The 27015-nt window shown below is 38.8% G+C and overlaps 2 protein-coding genes across 3 annotated transcripts in view; one reads left to right on the top strand and one right to left on the bottom strand.

Annotated features, from left to right (window-relative positions):
- Nucleotides 1–936: 936 nt before the first annotated feature.
- Nucleotides 937–1984, bottom strand: LOC129521213 (mitochondrial carrier homolog 2-like). The gene has a single exon (XM_055342495.1). It carries the CDS (start codon nt 1970–1972, stop codon nt 1061–1063), a length of 912 nt encoding a protein of 303 aa, XP_055198470.1. The 5' UTR covers nt 1973–1984; the 3' UTR covers nt 937–1060.
- A 6390-nt stretch (nt 1985–8374) lies between these two features.
- The window catches only part of EGF (epidermal growth factor), a 93264-nt gene continuing 74623 nt past the window's right edge, over nt 8375–27015 (top strand). For both annotated transcript variants that reach the window (XM_055342499.1, XM_055342498.1), the window contains exon 1: nt 8375–9008. In XM_055342499.1, the coding sequence (XP_055198474.1) occupies nt 8882–9008 (127 nt within the window). In that variant the 5' untranslated portion in view covers nt 8375–8881. The remainder of the gene's footprint in view (nt 9009–27015) is intronic.

Genomic DNA, 27015 nt, shown 5'->3' with positions numbered 1-27015 from the left:
CAGGGAAAGGCATTTTAAAATTGTAATGTAATATTAAGTCACACTTGTTAAAATATTTAAAATTTAAAAGATGGACAATACCAGATGTGGATAAGAATGTGGGACAACCAGGACTCTCATGAATTTCTGGTGAGAGTATAAAATGGAGCAGCCTCTTTGGAAAAATGTTTGGCAGCTTCTTATGAAGTTAAACATATACTTAACCTATGAACCAGCGATTAGTTATTAACTGGACAGAAATAAAAACATTCATTGAGCCAAACCTAAAAACAATCCAAACATTCATCGACAGGAGAATGGATAAACAAATTATGATATATTCACACTAAAGAATACTTCTTGCAATAAAAAAAGAAAGGAGTACTAATACACGCAACATGGATGAATGCCAAAACCACATTGAACAAAAAAATCAGGGATCCCTGGGTGGCTCAGCAGTTTAGCGCCTGCCTTCGGCTCAGGGCGTGGTCCTGGAGTCCTGGGATCTAGTCCTGCATCAGGCTCCCTGCAAGGAGCCTGCTTCTCCCTCTCTGCCTGTGTCTCTGCTTCTCTCTCTCTCATGAATAAATAAATAAAATCTTAAAAAAAAAAGAGAAAGAAATCAGATACAAAAGTGAACATATTATATGATTTCTTTCATCTCAAGTTCAAGAACAGACAAAACTAACCTATGATAGACATCAGAACAATGAGTGCCTGTGGATGTGGGTGAGATTGACTGGAGGGAGCACAAGGGACATTTTGGTGGTGCCAGAAGCATTTTTAATCTTGGTCATTATGTTGGTTTAATGTACATATACATTTACCGAAACTCATTAGATTTTATACATAAGATCTGTTCTCTTTCCATAAATTTTATTTTAATAAAAATGAAAAATGAATGCATCTCAGTTGGAAGTCAGGCTAGGAAAACCAAATGAAAGCAAGTTTTTTTTTCCCATTTTCCCAAGATTAAATGATTATTAAAAAAAGCGCGCCACACTGTATAGAAATCAACATTCTCTCCCATAATTCTGTGCATCTGGGACTATAGAAATGTCACTGTCCCTGCCCCACATCTTCAAATTAACATTCTCAGGTCACAACAATAAGTCTTCCCAAAGGGGACCTTCCGGGAAAACAAGCTATTTCCTCGGCTCATATTTCCCTCTTTTTGTAGCATGCACCAGCAATCTATCCAAGAAGTATATATTGGGGAGTAAGGAGGGGATCCACCAGCAAGCCCACAGTTGTTGACAGCCATAAGATTAGAGACAAGCACAAAGGGATAGGTCAACATACTGGCAAAAAATCCTGTGACAGCTTGGGAATAACTCTTCATCTCACTCATGGTAGAAACCCCACTGTCCAGTGCATAGGTATTGACGAGGTAGGCCAATGAGTTACAGAGCCACAAAGAAATGATGTCACCTAGGAGGCGAGGAATAAGACCCGCAAAAAATCCCAGGATGCCCTCTTCGCGATAGATGGTTACTATGGAGTCATAAAGTCCACAGTACTTGGATTCTCTGCCAGTGAATTGTACCATAGATCTCAGTGTGATCACGTGGAAGGGATGTGTGATGAGGGTAGCAGCGGAACGGGCCATCATTTCTCGAGTTGTCTCCTTGATAACTTGGTCGAAGGAAGGTGTGACTTCTTTCTGTACATTTCCAGAGCCTAAATCCTCGACCTTGTCACATTCCTGGTAATGCTGTAAAACTTTACCATGGACCACAGTTCCAAGGACACCTGAACACAGTCTTGGAGTTAAGCCTGTGAACAACCCACGCTTCCCATCGATGCTTGCAATGTGCTGAGCATAACAAAACAGACCAGGAAGCTGACATACTTGCCGCCCAAAAATATTTCGTCCTATTGTTGGAGGAAGAGGCTCATATCCCACCTGGATGAGCACCTTCACGTACATGAGCGGCTGGGACAGGATGGTGAGGCCAGAGCCCAGGAGCACCTGACTGGCTGCGTCCGCCATGATGGCACCCGCGGACGGACCCAAATGAAAGCAAGTTAATTTAATTTGTTTCTCTGGTATTTGAAACTTTAAAAAATATATCATTTACTCAAATATTTTATGCCATCTATTTTGTACATCCTTCCAATTTTAAGTGGTAAACTATGATTATTCCCCTCCCCCAATAATTTCTATCCTTAGAGGTAGAAGAAAGGAAAGAACTATTTCACAGTTTTATAAATATTATAAGAACAAAGAAAGGGGGATGCCTGGGTGGCTCAGCGGTTGAGTGTCTGCTTTCGGGCCAGGGCATGATCCTGGAGCCCTAGGATCGAGTCTCACATCGGGCTCCCCGCATGGACCCTGCTTCTCTCTCTGCCCATGTCTCTGCCTCTCTCTCTCTCACACATGAATAAATAAATAAAATCTTAAAAAAAGAACAAAGAACTGCAAACTATGGCTTTCATTAGTTTACAAGAAGTTGTTTTTTTTTTTTTAAGATTCCATTTATTTATTTTAGAGAGAGGGAGAGAGAGCACGAGTGGTTGGGCAGGGGGAAAGAGAGGGAGAGAGAGAACCTCAAGGAGACTGTGCAGAGCCCGACACAGGGCTCAGTCCCACAACTCTGAGATCATGACCCTAGCTGAAACCAAGAGTGAGGGGGTTAACTGACTGAGCCACTCAGGCGTCCCAAGCGAGTAGTTCTAATTACATGAAGTTTATAGCATCTCTAGTTCTCTAGTACTCCTGTCAGCCTTCAAAAGTCTATACTTTTTAAAAAAATTCTTTTTAAAGATTTGTTTGAGAGAGAGGAGGGAGAGAGCACAAGTATGGGGAGAGGCAGAGGGAGAGGGAGAAGCAGACTCCCCAGGAGCAAGGAGCCCAATGCAGGTCTCGATCCCAGGACCCCAAGATCATGACCTGAGCCAAAGGCAGGTGCTTAACTGACCGACCACCCAGGTGTCTCCAAACAGTCTGTACTTAATGGAACCATGCTTCCTATTTCAATGGAATTGAAGGTCAGGGGAAAAAGTGTATTATGGATGATTTTTAAAAAGCCAGAGTTCTCTCTCTAAACTTTAAAGTTTTTAGAAGTTAAGGATACCTGAGAGAACGCTGAAGGAGGCTTTATTGGAGGAGGTCATTGAGAAAATGTGATGCTGGTTGATCTGCCAGATGGACCAGGCAGTGGGAGGCTCCTCACCTCCTCTCCTGGCCTTGAAAGGTCCATTCCGCTCACTTTCCTATAGCCAGAGCCATTTCAAGGATGCAACCTTGAGAGAGTAATGTGTTGCTGAGACTATTTGTAGGATATTTAGGATATATATGTGATTGAACCCTGTTAAGGCTTCTAGATAAGTGTTTAAGATTCTGGTGAGTGAGTGCAGAGATCCAGTTGTCTTGCAACCTCTTGTGATAAACCTTCTAATAAGTTCCTTTGCTTATTAAAACTGCCACTTCCCTAGTTTATCCTAAAATGTGTGTTAAAAAGCAGGTATTTTATGATAAAACTGTGTAGTGCATGCTCTGTGAGGAATGCAGAGGAAAACCCAGATTCAGTGATTAGCAATGCCAAAAAATGCAAGTAATTAGCCATCGTTCAAGTAAAGCAGTGCTGCCGTTTCTCTGTCGTGGCTTTTTATACTTTTGTTGCCCCCAAATTCCATTTTATTAGAAACCCATTTTCCACCTGGTCAGTCTTGTCTTGTTTTCTCTTTTCTTTTTTTTTCCTTTTTTCTTTTTAGTGAGATAGAATCTTAAGCAGGCTCCGTACCCAGCACGGAACCTACCCCAGTTCAATCCTACAACTCTGAGATCATAACCTGAATTGAAATCGAGTCTGATGCTTAACCGACTGAGCCACCCAGGTGCCCCTCCACCTGATCTTTCTTGACAAGTTTTTTTTTTTTCCCCCGGTTTTAAACAGTTTCTAAGTAAAATTCTGTATTTCAGGAATAAAACAAAAAACTGCCCCCTCCCAGTCTGGAGGGGCCTGTCCCATTCTTCAGTCTCTCCTTGCCCATCTGGTACAGGGTCAGTTTCAAATTTCACCCAAGAAACTCCTCAGGTTGCAAACCAACAAGCAGGCTGAGATTATGTAAATAAATGCTATGCAGTCTAAAATGAGCTTTTCTTTTAATTTTAAATTTTGCTGCTGCTTCATAGAATTATAAATTATATATTATAGATTGTTATGCTTTTTTTTTTATTTGTCCAGTTTCTGGAGTCTTGTTTCTTCCTCTTGGTCAGAGGAACCTTTCTAGGTGACTAGGGTGGACTTTGCTGAAAAATGGAACATGGTCAGGATTTCTCTTTCACTCGTTTATTGAGTGCTTTTTGTTTATTTACTTTTATTTTTTAAAGATTTTGTTTATTTATTCATGAAAGACACAGAGAGAGAGAGAGGCAGAGATACAGGCAGAGGGAGAAGCAGTCTCCCTGGGGGAAGCTTGATGCGGGACTCAATCCCCTGGGGTCATTACCTGAGCGGAAGGCAGAAGCTCAACCAACTGAGCCACCCAGGTGCCCCCGTCAAGTGCTTTTTAAAATCTGATTTCATTTGATAGAAGCATGGCATTACTTAATCTGTGCATTAAGCAGAACATTGCTAAACTGGATAGTGGATAGTGACTCCCCTCCTTTCCTTAAAAAAAAAAAGTGACTATTTTTATAAAAGCAGTTTTAGGCTTACAGAAAAACTATGCAGAAAGTGCAGAGAATTCCCATATCCCTTCTCCTCCCTCGCTTCCCCCTATTATTAATACCTTGCTTTGGTATTCTACATTTGTTACAATTGATGACCCAATATTGATGCATATTTTTATTAACTAAAGTCCATAGTTTAGAGTTTACTCTTGTTGTACATTGTAAGGGTTTTGATAAATATATAAATGTAAATGGCATATATCCACCATTATTGTATCACACAGAATAGTTTTCATGCCCTAAAAATCTTTTGTGATCCCCTTATTGATCTCTTCCCCCCGCAACTCCTGACCACTACCGATCTTTTTACTCTCTCCATAGTTTTGCCTTTTCCAGGATGTTATAAAATTGAATTCAGACAGTATGTAGCTTTTCAAATTGGCTTCTTTCACTTAGCAGTATGCATTTGGGATTCCTTCATGCCTTTAATGGCTTGATGGGTCACTTTATTCATGAGTGATATTCTACTGTATGGATATACCACAGTTTATGTATCCATTCTTCTCGTGAAGGACATCTTGGTCGCTTCCAATCTTAGGCAATTATGAATAAAGCCCCTATAAATATTTGTGTGTAGGTTTTCTTTGTGGTCCTGTTTTCAGCTCATTGGGTAAATACTAAGGAGCACAACCGCCTTTCTTTTTTCAAGAAAACTTTTACATCTGTTATTCATATCCTGATAAATTATAATTTCTCTTGTGTAGCTAACTCCGACGCCTATATCCCTCCCAATTTCTTTCCTTTAAAGCCATTTCAATTTCTGTCACATATGAATCACAAGAATACCATACACGTTAAAAACTTTCTCTTTGAAAAGAGCAAGAAAATGTTTTCAAGTTTATAGGAACTACCCTGATACACCTGATAGTCATTGTTAGAAGCAGCCTGTGAAATAGTTTGTATGTTGTTTCTGCAGGTGGATGTTAAGTGCTAATAGTTATTCACACCAAAACACACTGCCTTGTCACTTCTGGTTCCTACTGTCATATGCACATGCGTAGTATATGTTTTGCTCTTACTTTTGATGATGGCCCAGCTTATTTATTCCTATCAAAACCACTGTTAAAAAGGAGACAATAATAACTTCATAGTTCACACCTTCCATAAATGTGTGTGATACTGGGAAGATTTCTCAGTCTTTCTGACCTCCAGTGTCCTCATTTGTGAAAAGGACCTTGTTTGTGAATGGCAAGGTGGTGTGGAAGATTGGGGGTGATGTGAGTAAAGTATCTACCTCCTAGATGCCTGGATCACTGGGAACAATCTGTTGATAGTGTGGTGGCAGTTATGACTAATAGCAGCTGTACATGAAGCAAATATATAACCCAGAAGAATTAGGTGCTCTGTGCTTCAATAGAAAAGTTTTACCTGAAAAGTAATAATCGTGCCCAGCACATATAACCATGTCTCCCAATAGCCTCCCTTCTCCTAGTGATGTTCACTTATGCTTAAAAACATTCAGAGCTCTCTCCTTACCATTAATGCCTAATTCTTCCGGTGACTTGCCAGCAGGGTTTCCTCCCATCCATCTGTGTCCTCTCAGGATCTAAGGATCTAATAAATAAGCATTTATGTTCTTTGTCCATTCCTGGTCCACATCCTATTGTCAGTACGGCTTTCCTCCTGTGCATGCTTATCTGAGACTTCCTATTGATCACACGAAGCTTCACTGCATGCCGCAGTCCCTATTTTGTTGCAGTTGCCCCTTCTTTCCTGACTTCTCCGGAATAATTGGTGACTGGCCATTCATTAGCTCCTACTCATAAACCATGTTTTGTTGTTTTTAATCAACCTAAGCAAGCTCTTGAACTTAGGGGACCATGGCTTCTATTTCGTGTACAGTGCCCTATCACAAGTAGATGTTTAATTAATCAATGCATTAGTTAATTTGACTCAATTCCAGAAACTAAAATGGGTATTTGGCCTGTAAAACTGATTTCTGGGCAACTTTAAAATACCAATGATGTTCATTTGTCCCAGAGAGGTTTGGTTTTATCTAGAAGTAAGAATATGGAGTAATAAAATATCTCTGCAAGTCCTTTCTGCATGGGTAGCTCTGTCTTAAGATTTTGCTATCTGGGCAACCCTGGATTTTCTGTGGATTAGCTGAGACTGATATTTTACATCAGTCACCGGTCTTGATGTCTACCATAGCCATGCTGACTCCATCATCTCCTGAGGGGCTTACACTCAACATTAATAACTGTATTAGCCCAGGTGACATGTAATCAGGAAAGTGAGACTTTTTACAACCAAAAATAATACGAGAGAGTCCACATCCAACTAGAATGGGGTTACTTCTTATTTGTGCTCATATCACTTTCCTCCTCCCCCACTAACCCAGCCCAATGCTTGACCGTCCTTCTATTTGTTGTCCCCCGTGACACTGACAAGGCATTTTGCTGAAGGAGAAGCTTAACAAGGTTAGTAACTTAGTGCAGGTTATTTGTAGGACGCTCATTCCGAGTCTTGAGTCCAAGTGAGTCCAGAAAGCAATGGAATATTCCATATATACCCCCACCCACCCCACGTGACTTCTGCTGCTGGCCAGGGTCTGCTTCTCCTATGAGAAATCAGAGTTGTCTGGCAGGGGCCGGCTAAAATCAGAGAAATCCTGCCTTTAGCTGTTTCAGAAAGTGACCCAGTATCTGAGGAATGATGAGGACATAATTAAATATGAGTGAAAGGCTTGGAGTTCTTCCCATTCTCTCCCAGAATGGGTGTTCACTCACGTGGCTGTTGTTTTTGTGACTCTCGCTTTATCTACATTTTGACTAGCACTTGCAACACTACCTCTGGGCAACTTAAATGAAAGCTTGTTTTCCAGGATGAAGTAAACTGGCAGAAATTTCCATTGTTCATCAAATCTGGTGTAAATGGTTTGCCTGAACCAGATATTTCTGGGCCCTGCGTGCACTCCTGACAAAATAACTGAGGAGGCACCTAACGGGTACTTCAAGCTTTTATTTTCTATCCCTGATATGTGAAAAGATTGCCTAAGTTGTCTGAGAAGGAACAGCAGTCAGCTCTGCTGGATTTTCAGTGCTTCCCAGATTTTGCACTATTAGCTTATTTTTTCCAACGCGGCTCTATAATAACAACCCACTCCTTTCCCTGCACTCCTGGCCCCTCGTGATGTTTTATTGTGCTCATGCTGAAAGAAAAGGTGTCTGTGCATACTGTTCCTCTTCATTTGGCTTCAGGGATTTCCCTTTGATTTGGAAAGAATAATCTTTCAAATTCCGCTATAAAATATACAGGAGAAAGAAAAAAAAGAAAAAAGAAGATAAAGCTCCAGGAATGTGCACTGGTGTTGACATTTTGTCTGAAGATTGCTCATGTGAATGATCAATTACCCTGGGTCTGAACTATCAGCACTGTTGCTCACCACTGATTTGTACGGCTCAGTTTAACTTAGTGTCCATCCTTCAAGGGATTCAAACCCAGCTCCTTTTCAGCAGGTACCTCCAAGACACCAGGAGCGAGTCCACAGCCCCCTCACTGCTCTCTCCCTGGTTCTGCCCGGAATATTTATGGTGAGTCGCCAGTTATCTCCTCTCTGGCAGCCGTCCCTGCTTTCCTGCAGTGTGCAATTGCCCACACTCACATTCGCAAACAGAGGCTCACTCAAGTGTCACTAAAGGAGGCAGGAGGTGGAGCTAAAAGGGCTTTAAAAAGGAAAGGGAGTCCTTCTACATTGCAAAAAGAGACCCGGTGTTTGGGGAGCAATCCTATCTCTGTATTTCTTCCTGCAGCCCCATTAAGGGTTGTGGTGGGAACTTTCCATCACTTTCCTTTCTCTCTCTCTCTCTGTCTCTCTCTCTGTCTGTCCCTGTCTTTCCCTCTGTCTCTCTCCCTTCCTCCCTCTCTCACTGTGGCCTACGCTGCTCTGCCGGTCACAGTGAAGTCAGCGGCAGGCCTCTGGACAGTGGGCCCTGGAACTGCGAAATTTGTCACACGGGTGTCAGGTATTTCTTACTGACTTGCCAAGAACGTAGATGAAGAAATCTTTCCTGAACGTCCCTTTCAGGCTGCAGGCCGCTCTCCGGGGTTGAAGGAGGAAGAACGGGAGGACCACAGCAGAGGAGCAGAGTAAAAGATGCTCCGGGGCTGCAGGCCAACCCAGGGGGACACGCTCGGGGTCAGACGCACCCACTTTGCCCGGGCTATGCTCGAGCAAAGGCAAGTTCTTTTCTGTTGAAAGTTCGAGCCCCCCTCAAGATTATGCTGCTCCCCCTTATCATTCTGTGGCCAGTAGTTTTTAAATGTAGTTTTGCTAGTCTCTCAGACCCGGAGAACTGGAACTGTCCTGAAGTCTCTCCCTCAGGAAAGGGGAGCTCTGCCTGTGTGGGTAAGTAATCTCATGAAAGGGAATTCACCTCCTTCCAGAAACTGCCTTCATATATCTGTTCATTCTGTTTTGTATACCTGAGCCTTTTTTTTTTTTTTTTGCCTGATTTCTCTCCGGGTGTGCATATTTGCTTACTTTTTGTTATCTAAGGCATGTCTATTTCCTTCCTGGTTGTTAGAGAGAATCGGCGACCCAACTATAAAAATTCACAGCTCTCAAACTGTTCTTGTGTGTGTGAGTGATTATGTCTCATTTATAAGTAACTGAGCATTTCTTTTCATGTAAACCTCTGTCTTTATTCTGACGGGAGGAGCAACTACTCATTTAGATCCTCACCTTTATATTGGAAGCTGGGGAAACAGATGGATTTTTTTTGGGGGGGGGAACTGTTTCTATAGAAGATATAAAGAAAAAAATTCTTTCTGATGACTTTGTATGAGAACTCAGAAGTTGCTAAAACACCAGTGAAAAATGGGAATGGAATAGAGAACAAACGAGATTCAATCATTTTGCCAGCTAAGTTTCAAGCGAAACGTCCTCTCCTCTCTCCCCTCTCCTGCCATTTCTGGAAGTTGCTCTGACGGCAACTTCAGTTTTCGAGTAACAGGTGCATTGAAACTTTGAGCACTGCTAAGAAATGACAATGAGTAAATATGCTACACTCCCTCCCATATTAAACGGGTTTTTCACACAGGAGAAATGGGACTTTTACCAAATGCAAATAACCATCCTGTTTAAGGACTTTGCCTAAAAACATCTTTCTCTCTCCCCCTCCCTTCTTCCCTTCTTGCCTTTCCTCTCCCTCTCTTACTGTTAATTTATTTCATTTATTCCTTGGGTGGGTCTCAACCTACTGCTCAAACGAGACAGCCATTTCCATTCATTAGAGGGCATAACTGTCCTGATGTACTTCTTCTGTCATCCTGATCTTCTGGAAAGGGGTATGGCTCTCAAAAAGAGGTAGAGTGAGGGAAACACAGTAAAGTTTCTAGAAGAGAATCCTCTAGAAGACAGCACAAAATAATAAGACTAAAGAGAACAATTCTGAGTCAAACTGCTGACCTTGGGCTCTTGCCCTGGCTCTCCCATGAAGGAAGTTACGAATGAGGAAATCAGGTGCTCTTGCTCAGAGTCCCAGACCCTGTCTCCAGGCAGTGCTCATTGTAACAAGTGAGCAGAACCCCAGGATGCTGGAAGGAAGGACTGAATTCTAGTGATCTCCGTGTCTCTGGCACCTAGAACATTTCCGTGTTCATAATATGTACTCTATAAATTCTTCCTAAATGAATGAGAAGTCTCTCCCTGACCTGTTAATCACCTAGTCCTAGAGAATAGCTACAAAAAGGGGTTGCAAAAGGCAAAATGACCCCATGAACCTGTTACTCAGCTGTTGGCGCAGAAGTAAGAGCTTTTAGACAGTTATGTCAAGTGGACTGGAGTCTCTCTGGGATGGGAGAATTTTCTGAGAGTAGTTGGCAACTGACCAGAGACAGGCACTGCCATCTGTATGGGATGTGAGGGGGGATGGTAGGAGCCAGTCAAGAAGCAGAACCCGAGAGAGCAAAGAATTACAGAAATGAACTGTTATACAAAGCTTTAGAGTCTCCAGGAACAACCCCATTCCTGCTTGCAAACCAGGCTCTGCCTTGTGCTCCCCGCTGCCCCTGCTGGTGGCTCAGAAGGGTCTTCACTGAGGCTGGTTGCACCAAATAAAAATGAAGCCCAGGATAGAGACAGTGAGCAGAGCAGGACCGTGTCACAGAGTAGGTTTTAGAAGCAAACACACTTCATTGTAAATCCATTCTACCTATTTAATACTTGAGTAATACTGGAATGCTGCCCCATATTAATACCCCCCCTTCAGGATTGTTGTGGGGATCCCATGAGATAACACATAAAACGAACCTAGCATAAAGGCTTGTGGATCATGGTCAATAACTGTCCCCGTGGCTCCTCCATGTCTTGGCTAAAACCCTTTGATCAAATCATACCATGAGATGCCTTATTTGAGTGCAATGACATGGCACAGACCTCATAGAAGGTAGAATGTCTGGATGCCACTTTGTGACTCTGCCTCTGCTGCCTCGTTCCTTTCAAGTCACTGGTTTAAACCCCCTACTTTACACTTTACATCTCATGTTAGCTGATAAATGCCTGGGTCACACCCTGGGCCCCCGTGCATTTCAGAGGATAGTATTTCTCCTCTCTAAATAGATAGAGTGCTATCATCTATTTTTCTCCCAATTAAATTCTTCTTGCCTATTACTTGCCCTTGGCATTGAGCCAGACCACCTCTGGCCAGCAGGAAGAATGCTTTGTGGTTTGACAAGATTCAGGTTACTTTATGCAAGGCTGTCATTCACGTGACTGCTAGCCAGGTAAACCACTTGATAACACAGGGTCCGGTTTTCTTCTCATTCCACCCTCCCACCCTTCCTGCCTTTTTTTTTTTTTTTTTAATTGAATGAGTGTTTTATTAGCCTCTATTTGAGCTGAAGTAGGTGAGCAGAGCAATAAGGAAAACTGCTGGCAAGTGGCTTCTGAACTTTCAAGTCTGTTTGCCCTGGAGGAGAAAAATCAATTGAAAAAAGGAACTTTTCCTGTTTGCCATGTATTTTTTATTTGAACTGTATTATTTATTTGAACTTTCTTGGTAAATAGAGGGTGAGGAAGAAGCACCCTGAGACACCTGGCTGTAACAGGAGGGATCCTGGGGTACTATGTTGGCTGACTGGGGAGATCACTTCTAGCAGTAAACAGTGAAATCCCTGATTTCAGCGGTGGCTAAGGCTTGGTCAGCTTCCCAGTCATGTGCAGAGCAGAGATATTTCAGATCAGAATCTTGTTTGTTTTTTCAGCCAAGGTTATGCAAAAGTTTCTCTTTTTTTTAATTAACTGCAGAGAAATTACTGAAATGATCTTTTATGCATACTGTGTGAATGAAATCACCCCCTCAAGTGCTCACTGGTTTGTGGTCTTTGAAGGGTAGTAGAGCTTAGTGGTAAAATGCTTAAGTTTAGGGGACAACCTGGGTTCAAATCCCAGTTCTGAAGCTTGTGAATCATGTGTCTCATTTTCCTTAGTGCAAAACAGGATTGTTGTCAGGATTATGTTAATGTATTTGTTTTCAATGCTGGCCACGCATTACAATCACCAATGTCTGGGTTGTCACTTTGTTCCATCTGGGTCAGCATCTCTTCTGGGGGTGCAATCCAGGCATCATTTTCTTTGTTAGTCTTCCTATTCTGAGGCAGCCTCAGCTCAGGATCACTAAAATAATACATACAAAGAGCATAAAACAGAGCCTGGCATAAAATTAGCACTTCAGTAAGTCTTTGCTACTATTAATATTTTTAATAGTAATAAATTAATAAAAATTATTTGTGTTGGTGGTAACCGTAGTAGTATTTTTTTAAATGTGGTTTGGCTTCTTCCACAATAATTGAATTTTTTTTTTTTTTTTTTTACACACAGAAAAATGCCGTATTGAAAAACTTGATGATAGTTTTACCACATTAAAAAATGTAGTCAAAATAATTTCAGGGGTGCCTGGGTGGCTCAGCCAGTTAAGCATCTGCCTTCAGCTCAGGTCATGATCCCAGAGTCCTAGGATCAAGTCCTGCATTGGGCTCCATGCTCAGCGGGGGTCTGCTTCTCCCTCTGCCCTTCCCCCCTGTTCATGATCTCTTTCTCTTTATAAATAAATAAATAAAATCTTTTAAAAAATAATAATTTCAACATTTATAACTCATATTTTTTGTAATTAGAAGAAATGTTTAGTAAAAATACAAAAACATATCAAAATGACTGGAGTCAGTGTCCTTGTGGAACTGCAATTGCAATGTTTGTCTTTTTGTGATATCAACTGATAAAAAATTCTGCTAAGCACAAATTAAATCTGCTTGTTAGATTTCTTACCAGCAATAATTTTATTTTAATAACAATAACAAAAACAAGCCACTTGAAAATGATTATTTCAATTTCTTGCATATTTTGTCTTCTATTTGGAACCAGTTTCTCTAAGATTTTTAAAGGTGTTGAGGGCATACGAAGAAATAATAAAATAATTCTTTAAATGAATTTACATTTTTTTTTTAACAAATTAGGGTTATCCAAATATTTGACATTCAACTTAGAAGTTGGAAGTTGGGAATTCTTTGCTTATGTTAAGAAGAGAACAACTGTTTTCCATTAAAAAGTAAATGGGCTAGTAATTTAGCTCACATAAATTCAGAATCTTGCTTTATCATCTACAAATTTGCCTTCATGAAAATCCATTTGAGATCATTTCTTGTTTAGTATGAATAGTTGCTTTCTTTTCTTTCTTTCTATTTTTTTTTAACATCAGTAGGCTCCAAACTCCACTCTATTGAGTAAACAATAAAAATGTGCCACATGCTCCCAGGATGTGTTTATTGGTCAGTTCCTGATATGTTATCAATACCACTATTATGAACATTTCATAACACATACTAATTCCTAATATTTCCTTACCAGGAAGATATACAATAGTATATCTTCACACAGAATGGAGACTGTTCTAGAGAAATAATAAAATAGGGAACAAATGCTTTATCTTTTTTCACTATTAGCTGCTCTCTGTTCACTTAGGTGTGATGAGATAAACAAAAGGATGGCTATTTTTTTTTTTAAATAAAGAGGACTTATTCATAGTGAGTGAGTTTTCTCAGAGTGTAGAAGAGAAAACATAAAAATGCAACAAGGCTGTGCTAAGATTCTTTCATAAGGACCAGAAGGCCATGCCACATCCCTGAGGAGGAATTGGGAGTTTCTGATATTCCCAAACTCTGTGGCCTGCTGGGGTCACTGTATCTTTAGATTTTTAAATAAAAATGTCCTGTGCTTCCATCCTATGTTAGGGGGAAACCTCTGTTTCTTTATCCATTCATCTGTCAATGAACACTTGGGTTGCTTCCATAATTTGGTTATTATAAATGATGCTGCAATAAACATAGGGGTGCATATATCTTTTCTAATTAGTGTTTTTGCATTCTTTGGGTAAATACTCAGCAGTGGAATTATTGGATCATAGAGTAGTAGTAGTTCGATTTGCATTTCCCTGATGATGAATGATGAGTGTTTTTCATATGTCTGTTGGCCATCTGTAGGTCTTTTTTTTTTTTTAACATTTTATTTACTTATTCATGAGAGACACACAGGGAGAGAGAGAGAGAGAGAGGCAGAGACACAGGCAGAGAGAGAAGCAGGCTCCATGCAGGGAGCCCGACGTGGGACTCGATCCCGGGTCTCCAGGATCAGGCCCTGGGCTGAAGGTGGCACTAAACCGCTGAGCCACCCGGGCTGCCCACATCTGTAGGTCTTCTTTGATAAATGTCTATTCATGTCTTCTGGCCATTTTTATTTGGAGTGTGTGTGTGTATGTGTGCGTAACTGTTGAGTTATATACATTCTTTATATATTTGGTTATCAGTTAGGATCATTATGGCCCCATAGATTGAATTTGGAGGTCTGCTTCTTCTATTTTTTGGAGTAGCTTCAGAAGAATAAATATTAACTCTTTAAATGTTTGGTAAAATTCATCTGGCTCTGGACTTTTGTTAGTTGGGAGTTTTTTGATTATTACTTCAATTTCATTGCTGGTAATCAGTCCATTCAAATTTTCTATTTCTTCCTGATTCAGTTTGGGGGGTTCTATGTTTCTAGTAATTTATTGATTTCTTCTAGGTTGTCCAATTTTTTGGCATATAGCTTTTCAGATGTTCTCTCATAACTCCTATATTTCTGTGGTGTTGGTTGTTATTTCCACTCTTTCATTTCTGATTTTATTTATTTGGGTTTCTCCCCCCTTTTTAAATGAATCTGGCTAAAAGCTAATCAATTTTGTTTGTTTTTTTTTCAAAGGACTAGCTCCTCCTGGTTTCATCGATCTGTTCTGTTGTGTTTTATTAGGTCTGTTTTTTTTTTTTTTTTTTTGCTCTAATCTTTATTATTTCCTTCTTTCTACTGGTTTGGGCTTTGTTTGTTCTTTTTCTAGCTCCTTTAGGTATAAGGTTACATTGTTTGTTTGAAATTTTTCTTGCTTCCTAAGGTAGACCTATATTATTATAATCTTCCCTTTTGGAACGGCTTTTGCTGCATCCCAAAGATTTTATTTAAAGATTTATTTATTTATTTTGAGAGAGTGAGAGAGCATGAGTGCAGGAGGAGGGGAGAGGGAGTATAAAAGGGAGAGAATCTCAAGCAGACTTCCTGCTGAGCATGGATCTGGATGTGGGGTTTTCTCTCACAACCCTGAGATCATGACCTAAGCTGAAATCAAGAGTTGAACACTTAACTGACTGAGTCATCTGGGCACCCCTGCACCTCAAAGATTTTGCACTATTGTTTTTATTTTTATTTGTTCTATGTATTTTTAAAATTTCCTCTTTGATTTCTTGGTTGACCCATTCATTCTTTAGTAGTATGCTATTTAACCTCTAAGTATTTGTGTTCTTTCCAGATTTTTTTCTTGTGATTGATTTCTAGTTTCATAGCATTGTGGCCAGAAAAAATGTATAATATGACTTCCATCGTTTTTGAATTTGTTAAGACTTGTTTTATGACCTAACATGTTATCTCTTCTGGAGTGTTCCACGTGCACTTGAAAAGAATGTGTATCAAAAAAAAAAAAAAAAAAAAAAAAAAAAGAAAAAGAAAAGAAAAGAATGTGTATTTGCTGTTTTAGGATAGAATGCTCTGAATAAATGTTAGATCTATCTGGTTCAATGTGTCATTCAAAGCTGTTGTTTCCTTGTTGGCTTTATGTTTGGATGATCTATTCTTTGATGTAAGTAGGGTGTTCAAGTCCTCTATTATTATTGTATTACTATTGATTACTTCCTTTATGTTTGTTATTAACTGTTTTATGTATTTGGGTGCTCACATCTTGAGTGCATAAATATTTACAATTGTATCTTCTTGTTGGATTATTCACTTTATGGTTATGTAGTGTCCTTCTTTGTCTCTTGTTATAGTCTCTGTTTTAAAGTCTATTTTTTCTGATACAAGTATCGCTTATATCACTACCCCACCTTTCTTTTCACTTCCATTTGTTTCTGCAGAACATTTTAGATTTCTTCCTTCTCCAACTCTGTTTTCTGATCAGATGCTGGGCCTCCCTTTTTAAATAACAAAAAAGTTTTTTAATTACTAAATAGCATAATCAAGTGTTTTAATACCTGAAATAACTGTTTCTCAGAAGAGACCACAGGTTTTGAAACATTTTTTCTTCCTCTTTTCTTCCACAGTGGGAGAATGTTAATTTTGAGACATAAGTGAAGATTCTTGGAGGCAGGTCCCAGGTGGTGGCAGTACTACCTGGACAGGAGACTTTTTCTTGGACTCTTAGGCTTGTCCAGGGTTCTGGAATTCCAGAAGAATGTGTATGCTTCTGGAATACACATTCTGGAAAGGGGAGTGCCCTTTCTTTGTCCAAGTCAGAAGTGAGGCAAGGCATTGACTTCAAATGAAACCTTCATAGGTCTGGCCTTGGCTAGTGATTGGAAGGTATTCTATGGGTTGTTCTTCTTTCTTGTTATCTCCAGTCTTTAAAGAGAGTCTTAATAAAAGTTAGAGATTGATCTCACTTGTACTGAGAAAAAAGATAAAAAGGTCAGTCCTGTTTTAGGTGAATAACATAAGGTCAGAAGGTCAGTAGTAGCTTAAACAACATCACAAGGCCTATGTCATTCATCTCACTTCCTCTCATCACATAGGCATTTTATCATCTCACATCATAAGATGGGTGAATACAGTATAATAAGATATTTTGAGAGAGATCATATTCACCTAACTTTTATTTCTGTATATTATTATAATTGTTCTATTTTATTATTAGTTACTGTTTTTGATCTTTTACTGTGCCTAATTTATAAATTAAACTTTATCATACCTATATATTATAAGAAAAAACATAGTTTATATAGGATTGAATATTTTCTGTTGTTTCAGGCATCCACTGAGGGTCATAGAATGTATTTCTCATTGATAAGGGGAAACCACTGCATTAGGAGAATTTGAATTGTGAATCAATTAGTATATCTCTTCTCTCTCTCTCTCTTAAGATTTTATTTATTTATTTGGCAGAGAAATAGAAAGAGGCAGAGAGCACAAAGAGGGGAAATGGCAGAGGGAGAGGAAGAAGCAAGCTGCCCACTCAGAAGGGAGCTCAATGTGGAGCTCCATCCCAGGACTCTGGGATCATGACCTGAGCCGAAGGCAGAAGCTGACTGAGCCACCCAGGTGTCCCTCTCCTCTCTTATTTTTATCATTGATTTGTAGATTTTGTTGTCCTAATCTATTCAGATTAATTTTTGTTGCTTCTTAATCCAGACAGTTATAAAATCAAACACTAGACCTCAGATAAAAGGTAACACATATTTCTTTTTTTTTAAAATTTATTTATTTTTATGATAGTCACAGAGAGAGAGAGAGGCAGAGACACAGGCAGAGGGAGAAGCAGGCTCCATGCACCGGGAGCCCGATATGGGATTCGATCCCGGGTCTCCAGGATTGTGCCCTGGGCCAAAGGCAGGTGCCAAACCGCTGCGCCACTCAGGGATCCCAACACATATTTCTTAACTAAAAAATAAACCCTCGAGAATCTGCTTAATGTTCTTAATCTTTTAGTCATTTTGATTGTAGTGGAAGATACTAGTAACTTTTTAACACATATAAATCACTTAATTTAAGATATTTTAGCAATTATTTTAATGAGGTAGTTTTGTAAACTTGTTATGAACATACAGAAAGTAAGACTCAATAACTAATCTCAACAGCTGGAAAATACTACATTGGAGAACTTTTCCAGAATGTCCAAGTCAGTTTTAAAGAATATACTTTCTTCCAAGGAATTTCTAAATATTTTTCAAGAAATTCTCAAATTTCATGAAGCAATTTAGTGTTTAGTTCAGTTTTAGTTATTACTCCAAATTTGAGCAATCCTAGAGCTAAGGAACAGAATGTTATGTCATATATGTTATGTTAATAAATGTTTTGTTATAGTCTCTTTTTTAAAACATTTTATTGGGATCCCTGGGTGGCGCAGCGGTTTGGCGCCTGCCTTTGGCCCAGGGCGCGATCCTGGAGACCCGGGATCGAATCCCACGTTGGGCTCCCGGTGCATGGAGCCTGCTTCTCCATCTGCCTGTGTCTCTGCCTCTCTCTCCTTCTCTCTCTGTGACTGTCATAAATAAATAAAAAAAAAAAATAAAACATTTTATTTATTCATGAGAGACATGGAGAAAGAGGCAGAGACATAGGCAGAGGGAGAAGCAGGCTCCCTGCGGGGAGCCCAATGCGGGACTCAATTCCAGAACCCAGGATCATGACATGAGCTGAAGGCAGATGCTCAACCACTGAGCCACCCAGGTGCCCCTGTTATATTATAGTTTCTAATGATAGAATCAGAATTAACTTTGAGAAAGAACCAGTAACAACACAACAACAGCGCAACAAAAGCTTTGGAACACAATTTCCCCCATTGTCTATTTACTTCTTGCTTAAAGGTCAATACTTTCATCCAGAATGCTAATATTACTCACCATGAAGGAGGTATTACCTGGATTTTAGGTGAACCAAGAATGCAGATTCATTCTGTAGAAACTATTTATTAACAATAATGTTAATTAATAAATAATGGTATGGCATATGACCATTTCAGTCCCATCCCCAGTTGTGCCATTTGCTGGGGGGCCCAAAACAAGATGACTGAGATCCAGGCTTGGAAGAATGAGTAACATTTTTGTCAGGTGTAGAAGAAATAATTACTTTAAACAGACAGGATCTTTATACTTCCTGAAAGATCTTGCTATGTCTCAAAAACACATTTCTACTTTAACTTGTACAGCTAACATTACTAACCTCTTACGGTTGTTGTAAATAATACATGTAAATAATATCTTTCTTTAGGTGTTCTTTTTCTTGACATCATCATTCTGTTGGGAAAACAAGAATTCCTGTCCCCTTAAAGGTCCTTCTAGCTGGACTAAGAATCAAATTGACATGAGACAGATTAACAAGAGAAATAAGTGTATGTACAGGGAATCCACATTGACATGGAAGTTCCAAAGACAGGCAAAATGAGGTATATATATCATTCTGAACTAAGAAGGGGGTAAGGGTGTGGGACTTCAGAGGAAAGGAATGCACTTCAGAAGGCAATAAGAAGAGCAGATGTTTGGTAGTTAGATGTTTTCCCTGCCATGTAGATGGGTCACTCAGATAAAATTTGTTTCTGTTAATAACACTTATTCTGGGAAAGACCCCCTAATTTAGAATCTTCTGTGTAGTTAAGGGAGGGGCAAAAGTACCTCTTAAGCATTCAGGGTCTCAAGTGCTTTCAGCTCAAAATAACCCACGTGCCAAAGTGGCATATTCTTGAAGGGGCCTGTCCTGAGGCCCCTTCAATTCAAATATTTCCCTTTGACATAGGCAGGCTGGATCCAAGAACCCAGAGAGGGTCCTGCACGATCAGCCAACAGGGTCCTTGGGTACATGCAAGATAGATATCAAACATGAGCTGGGAGGAGTGAGAGCAGAGTTTATTGAAGATATAGAGAGACCAGGTACAGAGTCTAGGAGACTCAGCAAGGAAAAGGAGAAAGAGTCTCATCTTTGTTTGGGTCTGGGTTTTTTTTCTAAGGATTGTGGTCTGGTATATGTGTCCTCTCAGGCATCCAGGAACTGGTCAGATCAAGGACAAGGGCCCAGGTGTCCTCCATAAGTCACTTGGAGCCAGGGGGTCTCGGCGTCGAAATGTCTAGCCCCAGTGGTCTGGAATGTGCACAGGATGGCCTCGCCCGGTCATTATTGCCTAGTCCTTCCTTAGATGTTATCTATTGTGCTGGAAGACTCTAAAGAAATCATTAACTCCTTGCCCCTTACAAGGAAGACATACATCATTTGTACTATGATCATGTGTAAAGTGAGGGTACAGTCCTAGCAAGAATAGATATAGGAAAAGGAACAAAAAGCAGATTTTATGGAGCCCTTTAGTATCCCTATCTCACTTTTGATGCTGGAATTTAGTTAATGTATGGAAACTTCAGTTATTTTAGCCAAATACTAGGCAGAAACTTTTGCTCTCATCACCTCTTGACCTTCCTTCTAAGTCTGGAGTTTGAATTGGTGTGTGTGTCTGTTTTCACTTTATGACCTTGATTTTCTGATTCTCCCAAGCCTGGCTAACCATGCTAATGTCTCTCAGTGTCTGGGTTTCCCAAGTATTTCCCAGGATACTTAGTATGCTGGAATTTGTGTGAGTGTGAAGGCATTTGAGAGGCAGCAGAACCCTGTGACAATGATTCATGATTTATTTGCAAGCACTCTCCTAGTGACAGGATAGAAAAGGCCTCTCAGAGAAAAGTACTACCTTCTTCCTCCATTCAGAATAGCCTATCAGGGTGCTAAAGACCAGCTTTGCATGTGTAAGTGGCTTTCATTCATGAGGTGGTTCTTTTTGTGGGTAGATGGTTCTTAGGATGCAGATAGTCCAAACGTCATGGCAGCTGCCTTGTTTTTCAGCACATGGTGTGGCAGTTGAGAAATAGTATTTTATTTTATTAATTTAAATACTTTGCTGGTTACAATTTCAAAAGCTTGAAGAAGGATCTTCCTTCTTCCATAGATTCCATCTTTGTATAAACAGATCAATGGTAGGAGATCAATCAAACTCAATACTATGTAGCTGCTGACATCAATCTTGTGAATTATGGGTCCTTCCCTTCTGAGGTTTAAAAACAGGCACAGAAGGGACGCCTGGGTGGCTCAGTGGTTGAGCATCTGCCTTCAGCCCAGGAGGGTGAGATTCTGGAGTCCCGGGATCGAATCCCACGTGGGGCTCCCTGCCTGGAGCCTGCTTCTCCCTCTGCCTATGTCTCTGCCTCTCTCTCTGTGTGTCTCTCATGAATAAATAAATAAAATCTTAAAAAACAAACAAAAAACAGGTGCAGAGGCAGAAGCTACCAGGAATCTTCTGGTGTCTTTCACTTTCTCTCTGAAGGATACAGTTTTTCTGTTTATTGTAGAATTTTTGAAAGAAAGGAATTTAACTTCTCCTTGGTCTGCAGGGAGCCTGCAAAGGCTATTGTCATTAACTTTAATTTACCCAGTATGTGGAAATGTACATCTTTTAGATTCAAGCAACATTAGTGAGCATTTTAAAATCTCTAATCAGATCCAAATGTTTATTATATTTTGGAAAACAAATCTGAAAAATCAACTGAAACTTTATGTCTTGGCTATTCTAACGAATCATGGAAACAATTTCATGTAGAAGAAAAAAGGTACATGAAGAAAAATTTTCATCTGAATTCTCAATGCATTTAAGAAGCACCCAACGATGCCCAAGAAAGGATGAAAGGTGACTGTCTTCCAATATTGATATATTATCTTCTGGAACAGAAAGTTAAAAAAAAGCACAGTGTATGGATAACCCTCTTATCATAAACTGTGTGGAAGCATATGAAATGATCAGGTTTTGTTACTTCCAATATACAGGAGGAAAGGTCATTTTTGAAACAAAGGACACATTCTAAGCAGAGTGCTTACACAAGCGCATTGATCTTGTTACAGGAAGAAGTGAAGCAGTTGCAGACCCGGTGTTTCTGGTGTTATGCTTGTTGCCTCATTTTGCATGAAAACATTCCCTTACCTCCAGCCTGATGTTCTGTGCCTGGCAGGTTGTCTTAGGCCTCAGCTTTTGAAATGGATAAGTTATGTAGCTGATATGAGCGGCCAGTACTTACCTCATAGGATTTTATAAAGACTCAATTAATTAGTTCATACAAGGTGCTTAAAATCTTGCCTAACTTAGTGAGTTTCCAGTATATATTAGCTGTTACTTTCCGCCAAAGACCATAAGCTGAGACATTAGGAACACTTTCATTTTGTGAAATTTTTCTGATACTTGTTTCTTCAAATTTGTAACGATGCTTTCAGAAATCTGAAATTAATTTCTTAGGATGAGCCAAGTCCTCACAATCATCTTACTCACTATTCTTTGTGATTTGTTATTATCCTCAATGATAAAGTATGGCACAAAATCCCCAACTAATTATTTTTTCTAAGTAATTATTCTGTTTGTCACATTTGCTTTCAACATTCCAAAGAAATTATATGAAGTATTTTTTTCCTGGCTATACGTGCAGCTGGGGTCCAGGACTAAGTGTTGGTCAGGCTGAAATTAATAAGAATAACAAAACTGGACCCTGGAAACATCTAGAGACCAACACTTCTTAATTTTCTTTTGTTTTTGTCTCTTTGTCTAGAGATGCTCAGAACGTAGTATCTATAGGCAAATATTTATTTATTTAGCCTTGCAATTTGAAAAACGTTATTTTAAAAGTAGTAAAAGAAGATAATTGTGTTAGTTACAAATGAGACCCATACCAAATTTTGTACCTCTAATATTTTTTTTTACAGACTCAATCAACTGATCAATTTTTTAGACTTCCTTCAGAGGGCTGAACTTGTAGTGTCACTGCAGGGGTTGGAGTTATTTGTTTTAGGTTATTGTTTTACTTCTTTTGGTAGAGCCCATAGTGACACATTATTAATTTGATATTTGAAATCTACAGAAGCAGAAAATAGGAATTAAGATGAATAACATCTATTTATGAATTTACCACAAGCTTGGGCTTCTTTACAAAATGCCATAAAAAAGGAAATTATTGAATTCTAGAAGACCAGGAGGATAGGAATTGAACTGATAATGTTAGATTAGAAAGACCTGTAACATCATCTAGCCCAACTAACTGCCTCCTGTTACTGATGAGAAGTTGAGATTCAGAAAGGTGAAGTAACTCATCCCTACACTCATAAAATTTACCATGTGCATGCCATCTCTCATGACTGATTGTCGGAAACCCACCAATGTAATGAATTAGTTCTTCCTGCCAAAAAGTATTAATAATATTAAGTTGGTTTAAGTCTCTTAATATATCTAGTTGTTTATGTTTAAAGCACCTTGAAAGTAGGACTAAGCTTTCCTTTTATATAAATTATATCAATGAATTAATTCAAATCAATTCAACAAATATTTATTCAACATTAATTATGTGTTTGGACTAATGGTGGCGACATCACTGATCCAAATGCCCGGGATCCCCTGGGGGAACAGTGGGGTTCCCAGCTCAGAGAGTCAGGTGTGGAGCAGGCTGCAGTTTACCTGATGACTTATGGATCATATTCGTTGAATTTACCAAAACTTACTTTGACAAAATCCAACAAGTGGCTTGAAAACCTTCCTACAAAGAAACTAAGGATTGCAGACAATGCTACTAACTCAAGCTCTAGAGAATAATGAGGGAAGGACAGAAGGACCCTTCTCTTATTCTTAGAATAAGCTCTTTCTTAGTTGTGTAAGAGACATAAACAATGGAAATCTCTTTAGACTTGACAAAAAATAGGAAAAAAAGAGAAAAATTAACAAGAAGACAACCTGAGAACTGGATTTATGTTTACTGATATTAGTGATGAACTGCACAACAAGTGTAAAATTTGCCTTGAAATGTTAGCTGATGGTGACATGAAGCTGTCAGGACAAGCAAGATATTTTAAAATGAGTATCCAGGAATGTGAAATGACTTTTCCTGACTTTAACAGTTATCTTCAAAGTTATGATACCTGAGACGAAGCCTAACGATAAAAGGTTAGAAGGTGGGGAGCCTGGGTGGCTCAGTCAGTTAAGGGTCTGCCTTTGGCTCAGGTCATGATCCCAGGGTCCTGGGATGGAGCCTATGTTGGTCTCCTTGCTCAGTGGGGAGTGTGCTTGAGATTCTCTCTCTTCCTCTCCGTCTGCTCATGTTCTCTCTCACTCTCTCATAAATAAACAAAATCTGTAAAATAAAAAGTATTAGAAGGCTCTTGCATTTTCTGACTACAGCAAAAATAGACAAGCCTTTTTCTATTAGTGAAATACATATTTCTCCTGCTTCCTGCTGTGGTAGAATGTAGCTAAAATAATACATGGAAAACCACATGACAACAGACTCAAATGTGTTCTTTTGTCAGCAGATACTACTGAAAACTTCACAGAAAGCATTACTGAAATTTTGAAGAAAAAGTATTATACAAACTACACAGTTGAATGAAAGTAAAGGTGTTTCTAATATATCTTGGCTTATGGTATTTTCCAGAAAGTAATAGTCAACACTTAACTGACTACTTACTATATGTGAGGAAAAATTCTAAGCATTTGGCATGAAGTAATTTATTTAGTCTTCATAACAATTCTATGAGGTAAGTACTATCATCATCTCCATTTAAAGATGACAAAACTGATACATAGAGAGGTTAAGTAATGAGCTAAAGGGGACACCGCTAATAAACAGTGGAGCCGGGAAACAATCAACAGGGGTTTTCTGTCTCCATTGCTAGTGATCTTAGTCACTCTTGCATTTGTCTTTGTTTCAACAATGAAATGCACAAAGAGCTAATACTTTTTCATTAACCAATAAAGGAAAAATGCATCAGAGAAGAAATTTACTCCATAGCCAATGACTTCTTTATATATTGACAAACGTATTACAAAAAGAAAAAGTAGTGTAAGTGTACCCAGTGGCAATAGAGCCACTGCATTTCCTGGACTATAAACAAACAAACAAACAAACAAACAAACAAAAAAACAACAACAAAAGATTCTTCAGTAAGATAATAGTGGGTCCTATACTACTACTACTTTTTTAAAAAAGGGTACATATTTCTTTCTTTCTTTCTTTCTTTCTTTCTTTCTTTCTTTCTTTCTTTCTTCTTTCTTTTCCTTCCTTCCTTCCTTCCTTCCTTTCTTCTTTCTTTCTTTCTTTCTTTCTTTCTTTCTTTCTTTCTCCTTCCTTCCTTCCTTCCTTCCTTCCTTCCTTCTTTCTTCTTTCTTTCTTTCTTTCTTTCTTTCTTTCTTTCTTTCTTTCTTTCTTTTTTCTTTTCTTTCTTTCTTTCTTTCTTTCTTTCTTTCTTTCTTTCTTTCTTTCATTCTTCTTTCTTCCCTTTTCTGTGGTGACAAATAGATGTTACTAGTATGCTACTCAAAAAAGAACTAAAACAATAGAACTTTATCCCTTCAGATTGAAGGTGACATTTTAACAATGAGGAAGTGACTGCTTGTAAGAAACTTGTATATGAACAGAGCAGTTTGAAAACAGGTGTTTGGAAAAATTTCCATTGTTGTGTGATTAGGTTGTTGAACAACCTAATGTCAATATGCCATCTATTAAAAATTCTTATGTCTTAAGTATCAAGACATTGAATTTTAAGTCAGATTTTTAAATTTAAATTCTTATGTCACATTCAATGTTTTTAGTAAATGCAATCTAATCAGAAAATATGGCATAAACTCAATTTTCCACATGCAGAGGGACTTTGGGGGCTGTGGGGTATCCCCAGCTGGAAATGTTCAGCAGAGAGTAGGAAATATAGTAGAAAAACTTCAGAAGACAGGTCAAAATAGTGACTTCTGAGTCTTATCGTGTGTGTGTGTGTGTGTGTGTGTGTGTGTGAAACATCCAGAAAAACTTTTTTATCACTTTAAAATTGGTGAATGCATTTTAGTCTGGTAGTAACAGTCTTTAAATAAAATTGAGCATAATTTATACAGTCAAGATGAGTGTTATTTAAACATGCTTATTTGAGATGAAGGATTACCTATAGCATAGGAACCTTATAACAGGATTCACTATTCTACAAACTGCATTTTTATGAGTTTTTAAAAAGTTATACTGAGCTGTGGTATTAACCAGGAGATAGATACATGAATTAATGGAATGGAGGGCACCTGGGTAGCTCAGTGGTTGACCATCTGCCTTTGGCTCAGGGCATAATCCCGGGGTCCTGAGTTTGAGTCCCATATTAGGCTCTCCGCAGGGAGCCTGCTTCTCCCTCTGCCTATGTCTCTGCCTCGAATAAATAAATAAAATTTAAAAATTTTAATGCAGTGGACTAGAAAGTCCAGAAACAGACTTTATACAGTCACTTGATCTTTGACAAAGGTGCAAAAGCAATTCAGTGGAGAAATGATAGTCTTTTCAACAAATGATGTTGGATCAATGAGGTATCTAGGAGCAAAATAACGAACCTCAACCTAAACTGCATACAAAGATTAAATCAAAATGGGTCATAGATCTAAATTTAAGCTGTAAAACTATAAAATTTTTAGAAAAAAAAACAAAGGAGAAATTTTTGCCTTGGGATTAACAGTTCTTAGAAATGACACCAAAAGCATGATATACAAAAGAAAAAAAGTGGATAAATTGAACCTCATCAAAATTAAAACTTTTGCTCTGCCAAAAAGGCAATGTCAAGAAGATAAAAAGACCTACTGCCTGCTGGAAGAAAACATTTGCAAATCATGTATCTGACAAAGCACTTGCATCCAAAATATATTTTTTAAAAACTTTCAAATGCAACAATAAGAAAATAAATAACATAGTTAAAAATGGGCAAAGGAAAAAAAATGGACAAAGGATTTAAGCAGACACTTCACCAAAGAGAACATAAGGATGCTAAGTTCATGTAAAAATGCTCAGTATTATTAATTGTTACAGACTGAATGTGGCCCCAAGTATGTTTATGTCTTAATTTCTGAAACTTGTTAATGTTACCTTATATGGCAAAAAGGACTTTGCAAATGTGATCCTCAGATGGGGTGGATCGCTTGTATTACTTAGAAGGATTCTAAATGTAAGTACCAGGGTCTTATAAGAGAGAGGCAAGAATATGAAAGGAGGAAGAAGGCAGCGGAATTGGAGAGAGATTTGAAGAGTCTGCACTGCTGGGTTTAAACATGGTGAACGAATACATTAGACATAGGGAGTACATGTATATGAGATGCAATAGATTATAAAATTAGAGATGCACTAATCCAGGTGATATAATTACAGGAATCCATTTAAAAGGACCCACTTTTAAAATATTATTATTATTATATAAATTTCAGGTTGTCAGCTTTATAATTTGACATCTGTATACAATGAAAAGTGATTACCACCACAAGTCT

This window comes from Nyctereutes procyonoides, unplaced genomic scaffold, assembly GCF_905146905.1.
Source record: "Nyctereutes procyonoides isolate TBG_1078 unplaced genomic scaffold, NYPRO_anot_genome, whole genome shotgun sequence".
Lineage (NCBI taxonomy): Eukaryota > Metazoa > Chordata > Mammalia > Carnivora > Canidae > Nyctereutes > Nyctereutes procyonoides.
This window is presented reverse-complemented; position numbering and strand designations above follow the sequence as displayed.

Bases quoted from the DNA above. Each gene is read 5' to 3' on its own strand.
- LOC129521213 (XM_055342495.1), bottom strand. From the start codon at position 1,972: ATGGCGGACGCAGCCAGTCAGGTGCTCCTGGGCTCTGGCCTCACCATC.